The sequence below is a fragment of the Brachypodium distachyon genome, chromosome 1 (assembly GCF_000005505.3).
Source record: "Brachypodium distachyon strain Bd21 chromosome 1, Brachypodium_distachyon_v3.0, whole genome shotgun sequence".
Lineage (NCBI taxonomy): Eukaryota > Viridiplantae > Streptophyta > Magnoliopsida > Poales > Poaceae > Brachypodium > Brachypodium distachyon.
This window is the reverse complement of record NC_016131.3, coordinates 47,894,550-47,902,861: the sequence shown is the minus strand read 5'-3', so window position 1 is coordinate 47,902,861 and position 8,312 is coordinate 47,894,550. Positions and strand designations below refer to the sequence as shown.

General features: G+C 47.7%; 3 protein-coding genes across 4 annotated transcripts; 2 read left to right on the top strand and 1 right to left on the bottom strand.

The window, feature by feature from the left end:
- Positions 1-211: 211 nt before the first annotated feature.
- Positions 212-1,074, bottom strand: LOC106865676 (uncharacterized mitochondrial protein AtMg00810-like). Its single transcript, XM_014896268.1, has 2 exons — positions 682-1,074; positions 212-283 (listed from the first exon to the last, which is right to left on the bottom strand). The coding sequence occupies exons 1-2, from the start codon at positions 1,072-1,074 to the stop codon at positions 212-214; spliced, it is 465 nt and encodes a 154-aa protein (XP_014751754.1).
- A 1,549-nt stretch (positions 1,075-2,623) lies between these two features.
- Positions 2,624-5,497, top strand: LOC100833049 (GDSL esterase/lipase At5g45910). Its single transcript, XM_003564258.4, has 5 exons — positions 2,624-3,036; positions 4,179-4,394; positions 4,487-4,638; positions 4,746-5,031; positions 5,144-5,497. The coding sequence occupies exons 1-5, from the start codon at positions 2,712-2,714 to the stop codon at positions 5,359-5,361; spliced, it is 1,197 nt and encodes a 398-aa protein (XP_003564306.1). The 5' UTR covers positions 2,624-2,711; the 3' UTR covers positions 5,362-5,497.
- Positions 5,498-6,145: 648 nt separating this feature from the next.
- Positions 6,146-7,106, top strand: LOC100834870 (transcription elongation factor 1 homolog). 2 transcript variants are annotated; one of them, XR_002962120.1, is made up of 2 exons: positions 6,146-6,655; positions 6,968-7,106. XR_002962120.1 is itself a non-coding variant. In XM_003561037.2 (2 exons), exon 1 carries the CDS (start codon positions 6,146-6,148, stop codon positions 6,446-6,448), a length of 303 nt encoding a protein of 100 aa, XP_003561085.1. In that variant the 3' UTR covers positions 6,449-6,459; positions 6,543-6,913. The 2 variants fall into 2 exon arrangements, 1 of the variants encoding a protein (XP_003561085.1); XM_003561037.2 differs by lacking the exon at positions 6,968-7,106 and having other exon boundaries at positions 6,146-6,459; positions 6,543-6,913.
- Positions 7,107-8,312: the final 1,206 nt, after the last annotated feature.

The window sequence follows — 8,312 nt, the reverse complement described above, 5'->3', positions numbered from 1 at the left end:
TAATGCAACACGCAATGGACGACAAGAATTTGAAAGAGACTGATACTGCTCAAACAGGAACCTACCTTGTCTCGTTGTACTTCACTGCATGCTGATAATTAACTCCTAGCTGGTTTCGCATCATTGTTTGTTGGGGATGGTAATTATGAGCAGAACACAGTCTGTTGGAGTGAAGTTAGATATAGTTCACTATCCCTTTTCATGATATATGCTATGCGCCGGCGCCGTACGTACGTGGTGCCAAGGCGAAGCATGCATCTGCACCATCGAATTTGTAGAGAAACTGAAAGACGCAACACACTTGATTGTATTGTTCAATGAGATTTATATACACGCACATCAATGACTCAACTGCACACTAGCCCACTACAACCACTACTGCTACGATTAAAGACTCAAAACTGTCAGCGCATATATGCAATGCTACGATCTCATGCTCCAACACTCCGCCTCAGTCCCAACGTGTAAAGAACAAACGCCTAGACGGATCGAAATCTCTGAAATGTAGCTGTGGGCAGTCCTTTGGTCATCACGTCAGCGAATTGCTGATCTGTTGGTACGTGTAGAACTCGAAGAGCACCGAGCGCAACCTTCTCTCTTACAAAATGAATGTCGAGCTCGATGTGTTTTGTCTGGCGATGGTGCCGACATGTACACTGCTGACACATTGTCGCAATATACCACGGTTGCCTTCAGAAATACGCAGTCCAGCTCGCCCAGAAGCTGCTTGAGCCAGCAGCATTCGGCTACAGCATTGGCCACTGCCCGATACTCCGCCTCGGCGCTTGACCGGGATACTGTTGGTTGGCGTTTCGACGACCAAGAGATGAGGGAATCGCCGATGTAGACGCAGTAGCCAGAAGTAGAACGCCTGGTGTCTGGACAGCCTGCCCAGTCGGCATCCGAGTACGCGATCACCTCGGTGGACGGTGAGGCGAGCAGCTGGAAACCGAGCGTAGTCGTACCACGAACATAGCGCAGGATGCGCTTCACCAGCGCCAGGTGTTCGTCCTGCGGGTTGTGCATGTGAAGGCACGCCTGTTGGACAGGACAGGCGAGGTCGGGACGCGTCATGGTGAGGTACTGGAGCTCCCCAACCAAACTGCGGTACTCTCCAATGGGTCCTCCAGTGGTGCGCCGGCGGCCGGCAACTTGCCATGCATGTCGACCGGCGTAGACGCGGCCTTGCAGTGCTTCATGCCGAGGCGGTCCAGAACATCGTCGGTGTACCCCTGTTGGCACAGGAAGAAGCCTCGAGGGGTGCGTGTGACCTGCATGCCGAGGAAGTAGTGCAGGGCGCCGAGATCCTTCATGGCGAACTCGGCGTGAAGCTCGCGGCTCACTTGCTGCAGGAACGTAGTTGACGAAGCCGTGATGACGATGTCGTCGACGTACAGTAGAAGGAAGCAGGTGTCGTTGCTCCGCCTGAGGATGAACAGGGAGCTGTCTGCACACGAGGAGACGAAGCCGATGGAGCGGACGAAGGCAGCGAACCGCTGGAACCATGCTCGAGGCGCCTGCTTCAGTCCATATAAAGATTTGTCGAGGCGGCAGACGTGGTTCGGCTTGCCTGCAGTACACCGTGCAGGAAGGCGTTGCGCACATTCATCTGGTGCACTGGCCACTGGCGCGAGGCAGCCAGCGTCAGGACAGTACGGATGGTCGCCGGCTTGACGATGGGGCAGTATGTCTCGTCGTAGTCAATGCCCGGGCGCTGGTGAAAGCCCCGGACGACCCAGCGGGCCTTGTAGCGTTCGAGAGAACCATCCTCACAGTTTGTGGCGGAAAACCCAAGAATTTCATACGCTAGCCAACGCAACCAAAAGACCGATCTGATGGAAGGGGCTAGGCAATCCACTTATACTTCAACACTCCCCCTCACATGTGGCTCCCGCAGGTCTAAATGTGGATCGAAAATGCGCTGCAATTTAATTGCGGCAACCGGGTCTCGAACTCGAAACCTCTTAGCTCTGATACCATGTAGAGAAACTGAAAGAAGCAACACACTTGATTGTATTGCTCAATGAGGTTTATATACACGTACATCAATGACTCAACTGCACACTAGCACAGTACAACCACTACTGCTACAATTACAGACTCAAAACTGTCACGCATGCAATGCTACGATCTCATGCTCCAACAGAATTAAGATGCATATGTAGCCACAACAGAACTGAACTTTTGCCTACTTCTCATGTCGTGCAACTTTGGACGACACATCACACATGGTGGACCCATCGATATCATAATTACTCAGCTAGCTACACATGATTACTAAAACCACGACAAGTATTTAGAAACCGAGGGAGTACTCGGCTACATCTACCTAATTGTTCGGTTTGCAGGAAAAATCACTGCTCAATTCACTGGTTCGCGATGAGGAGCCCTCTCCTCCAGATACCACGACCTCCATTAACATGGTGGGAAAAGCAGAGTATGTACTGGCAGTATAGTAGTTGAGAAAAATATGTTGAACCCAAGTAGGAGTAAGTACATCTAACTACCCTCAGGCGATGGTCAAATGTTCATTAATTACCTGATCGAGCAGTTACCACCATGCAGTACGTACGTAACGGGCCACCCCCCTCTCTCTATATAGGCCATCTTCGCGGCCATTAGATCACCATCAAGCTGAGCGTAGCCATACATCCAAAGACCAAGGTGAAACATTTTTTCAGGTGCTCAATCGAGAGCTAGCCGGCAAGGCCATGATCAAGTTCCCAAGCTTCTACACTGGAGGCTCATGGCTGCTCATGGTAGCTAATTTCTTGGTAGTCATCGTCCAGCTGACCGCAGTGATTGGCGGCGGCGCTGCCATGCGGTCGACGACGATGGCGGCGGCGGCGGAGCTGAGATACAATGCCATGTTCGCCTTCGGCGACTCGATGGCGGAGACGGGCAACATTTGCGCCGCGAGCACCAACAAGACGGAGCTCGACGTGCTCACCTGCACCCACCCGCCGTACGGCATGACCTACTTCGGGAAGCCGGCTTGCCGCTGGTGCAACGGTCGCATCGCCCTCGATTTCATCGGTACATATGTTTTGTTTCCGTGAAATTAGCAGACATGTTTTTTTTGTGTTTGGTCAATTTTTAGTGTGTAAATCTCACTCATATTTCTATGTTTTAGTTTAATATCTAACTACCATCGTCTCTTAAGTTACTCCATATATTCATTGGTTCGGGTAGGAAAGTCTTGTAACTTCATATATACGACCTGACCTAAAAACTACCCCTACGATCCATAAAATGTGTCGCCCATTTTGTACTAAATTAGTAGAAATTTTGTAATAAATAGGCGACACTTTTTATGTATCGGAGGAAGTAGCTAAAAGTTTTCAACATTTTATTAAAGTAGGTATTGCACTTTGGAATAAAGAAATTTTATTAGGTTTACTGGTGCGCAATTTTGGGAGGCAGGGGCCTTAGAAATTTTCAAGCAGCTAAGAATATTAGCAAAAGTATATTTGGAGTACATATGGGCTTGTTAAACTAAGTGACATATGATCGAATATGTTCTGTTCAGGTGCAAGGCCTCAAACAATTTAATATGCAAGTTCGGTTCCGCTTATCCTGCTTAATTGATTTGCTAGTCCAAATTTTTTGTTCAAAATTTAACTTGAAGATTTGAAAGTTTGTCTAGCGAGAAGCCGGGTATACATGGGATCTCGCTTGCATCGCTATTTCGATTATCATGTGTCGTTTCGGACATGCATGTTTTGAAACTATGCAAGCGCACTGATATGATTTTGATTATGAGCATATTTTGTGTTCTTTAAATGTACTATGATTTATGTTATTTTGACTATGAGCATGCTTAGGTTGTTTATCTCTACTAGCCAATGTTTAAAACCTTTCTATTGAAAATGCATAAAATCGACAGATTTACATTCTGGAAAACACGATTTTTTTCCCACTAGGTGGAGTACTCTTCGTATGCTTAGTGCGAAATACTATGCAAATTTTGGTATAGACAAACATCTTCCTATGCATTATTAGATTTTTTCTCACGATGCCTAGAAAATTATTTCTTCTGGTTACTGAGAAAATAAAGCAACTAGTGGTCTAGTGCTATCGTATGCCCTTTTTCAACCAAGTACTCTTTTCAACCATATGTATACATTTTATTTTAATCACTATACACTTTTTTTTAATTTGGTGATGCATGATTTCAGCACAAGCACTTGGTCTGCCACTACTCCCGCCATCCAAATCCAAAGGTGTAGATTTCCGGCGCGGCGGAAACATGGCCATCACCGGCAGCACGGCCATGGACTTCTCCTTCTACAACTCCCTGGGCATCCATGACCCGGTGTGGAACCACGGCTCCCTGCACGCTCAGATCCAGTGGTTCCAGCAGCTGATGCCTTCCATATGTGGCACAGACCAAAGTCTACTTCTTGTCTTACGCATTAACTAGTTCCTCTATTGAATCTGCCCCCCAAAATGGAAAAAATTGTACTTAACACTTTGACGCGTGCAGGTTGCAAAGAATTCCTGAGCAATTCTTTGTTTGTGTTCGGTGGATTCGGAGGGAACGACTACAACATCCTGTTCCTTGAGCTTGGGTTGAAACCGGAGCAAGGGATGAACTACACCGTCAAGATCGTTGATGCCATCATCGATGGTGTCGAGGTGATCATTGTTCTAACTACGTACTGATCATCCTGCCTAATTTAATTAGCTGCTTAATTTAATTGCAAATTCTAATTAATTAACTGCCGGATCATGATCTTGTGAAGAAACTGATCGAACTCGGCGCCGTCCACATCGTAGTCCCGGGCATCTTCCCCACGGGCTGCCTCCCGATCTTCCTGTCGCTCTACGCCAGTTCCTCCGGCAAAGCCGACATCGACGACGCCGGCTGCCTGAAGCCATACAACAAACTGACCGAGTACCACAACTCCATGCTCCGGGAACGTCTCCAAGCCCTCCAATCCAAGCACGAAAACAGCTCAACCACCAGGATCATGTACGCGGATTACTACTCCCTCGTGTACCAGATGGTCCAGCAGCCCCGACGCTTCGGTACGTATAATCAATCTAATCAATCAATCCCCTTATTGTCGTTGTCTATCTCCTGTTTAGGAAAATTAACCGAACTGAAGCTGGATGCATGTGTTGTTGTTGGGTGCTTCAGGGTTTAGCGATCCTCTGCAGGCGTGCTGTGGGGCGGGCGGAGGGAGGTATAACTTTGATGTGGCGGATAGGTGTGGCATGGAGGGGGCTACTACGGCGTGCCGGGACCCGGCGGCGCGGCTGAGCTGGGACGGCGTCCACCCGACGGAGGCGGCGAATAGGATCATTGCTGAAGGATGGCTCAGGGGACCCTACTGTGATCCCCCGATCCTAGGCTAGCTGATATGTATGTATGTATGGACAAGCAGGTGTAGGACGACTGTAGGATCGGTCAGTGGATCGATCGATTCGAAAACTTGTTGTATCGTAGCGAGAGGTTTGAATAAAAGTTTCAAGAAAATGGTCATTCAAGCAATGTGTGTTCTAGTGTTCTAAATACTTCTCTCCGGACGAAACCATGTCACAAGTCACAACGACATTTTAAATCTAATTTTGAAGCATGAATCAAGGGGGAAAAATCCGCTTCAAGGATTCGTATTTTATCTGTCGCAGAAAAAAAGGTGAAGATGGTGACGAGCAGTAAAGTAAAGGGGCAGCGATATGTGGCACCTGCACGTTGCGCCTGCACCAGAATCAAGGCTCAATGTTTATGGGCCTCTTCCGACGCTTTGCCATCTCCCAAAGTAGCCGTCCTGCCAAGGCCCAAACAAAAAAGAAAAAGAAGCCGCGCCGTCCCGACTCCCGCCAAGGCGGCAACTGCCAAAGGGGTTACCCCCGAAAAAAAAACCACCAACCGCGCGGGGAAGAAGAAACAGGCAAGAAACTCAACTCAATTCGGCGGACACGGCTACATCAAATGCATCCTAGAATGGACGAGAACCCCATCAATATAAACCCAGGAAATCCTGCCGCTCCACGCATCACAAACCCTCGCCGCCATTCTCCTCCTCTCGTCTCAGTTCTCAAGTCTCTAACAATCCCTAGCTAGCTTCATTCCTCACTGCTTACTCTAGCCACCAGCCGCCGCCAGAGAGCAGAGCAGAGAGATCCCGATTCACCATCCATGGGGAAGAGGAAGGCGTCGGTGAGGTCGAAGATGGAGCCGAAGAAGAAGGTGCAGAAGCTGGCGACGACCTTCTCCTGCCCCTTCTGCAACCACGCCGACAGCGTCGACTGCACCATCGACCTCAAGCTCAGGATCGCAGAGGTCGCCTGCCATGTCTGCAAGGAGAGCTACTCCACCAAGGCGCACGAGCTCACGGAGCCCATCGACGTCTACAGCGAGTGGATTGACGAGTGCGAGAAGGTCAACGTGCCCCTCTCCGATGACCACCGGGACTCCTCCCACGACGATAATTTCGTCTGATTGTTCTGTCGGTATGGCACGACGATAATTTCCTTTGGCGCTTATACATATGTATTGGGGCTTGATATTTCTGTTGTTTGTCATACAAACGAAGCGATGTAATCCTGGCACTGGACTGGATTGTCTCAAATTTTCTTGATGTCTTCTTGAGTTCATCAGCCTCTGTGTATCAAGTATTCAGGAGTAGCAAAAAAAAAAATCTATCAGGTAATCTGGTGTGACTACGTATAATAATAAAACTGTTGCTTGTGTGCTTCTCCTCTTCCCCGTGGAATTGATTGCTGCAGGGAAGGAGGCTTTTGCTAATTCGGTGATCTATTGGAAGTTTAGATGTTGGTTTATCACGTTTCAGTTGCTTGTGAATTTACTTACAGGTAGACATATATAATTTATGCACAGTTTGTGAGAGAATTTGTAATTAATCTCATGGTTTTATGATTTCCTCCTTTTCCCTACTGCTATTGCATTTTTTTTTGCGGATGCTATTGCAAATTCTTCTCACAGATCTATTGCTTGTAGCATCAATAAGTCAAGCAAGGAGATGTTCGACTTGCCTGCAGCATCAATGTCAGCAAGGAGATGATCGAAAATCCTAACAGAAAAAAAAAGGAAGGGGATGAGAAGCAGTAGATTAGTTTGTTCAGAAATTACATGTGGGAAACCTGGTAGATTAATTTCTTTGATAGGTGTACCACTGTATAGCTGTAGCAACTGGTAAGGGATTTTGTTGCCCTGATGCAGGTGAGCTGTGCTTATTTATTTGTTTTGACCTGGATAGAACTTCTGTTTATCGATGCTTTTTGTGAATCAGTAATACATTGATTCTTTTCTTTATGCAAAATTTGTTTCCGTTGGAAAGGGGGGGTAGATCCGGTTTCAAAAAACAAAAAAGACATGAGTACAAAATTGCTCGAGGAAAACACGGTGACCCTCGCCAAAACGGATGGGACAAGTTTGGGAAAGAAAGAGCAGAGGCCTGACCTGACCCTCTGACTCGGCCCAGCTAACCCTAGAAGGCAAAACATGCCATATATGGGCTGTGTTTCTTGGGCTTAACCAAACACCCGAAGGCACTCGTAGGAATTAGGAAATTCACCACAAATTTGGGAAGCTTCCCGCAATTCCTGCCCAGCCTCCTCTTGTACTCCCAAATTAACGCCACCGCCTATCAAGCGTGAGGCCGGCCTAGCCGTTGGATCTGACAAGCTTTTCTAGTTTCTTGCTGGTGGAGGAGAGCCAAATCTCGGCCAGGGCTAGTATTTTCTAGCCTATATATCTAGGCCAGTTTAATGCTTGGCAAAGCTTTTATTTTTATTTTCATTTTCTGTAAGACTCCGTGCACGCTTTGCATTAAGGTAGACATAGGGTGAAAACACCGCAAAAATATTATAACAAGAGAGTACAGAAACAGCCCCCTCCCCAACCTCCCAAATTAATAAGGAAAATTACAACACTAGCCATACCAAACACGCGTCACTCAATCTAAGTTGTAGTGCACAAGTATCCGTACTTGCTGAGTCTCCACATGAACCTTACATGTGGAAAAGTGTTCGTCACACTTTGCCACCACCGACAAGACCTCATGTGTGACATCACCGCAGAGCTGTCTCGTTGTCCACCACCAAGGCATGTGACAAAGGCTCTCAACAAACAACCTCTGAGAAATCCAAAGGAAAGACGGAGGAAAGAAATTAACACACCCAATGCAAATGACATTGGGTCCATGGATGAGCAATATTTCCTGGAACATGCTGAGACCACCAAGGAGGAAAAGTTGCACCGTTGTAGTCACCATGGAGGGGAGAATCAACAAGCCCCTATCCCCCTCTTCTTCGGTCGGGAGAGAGCAAGGGAGGATTGACGG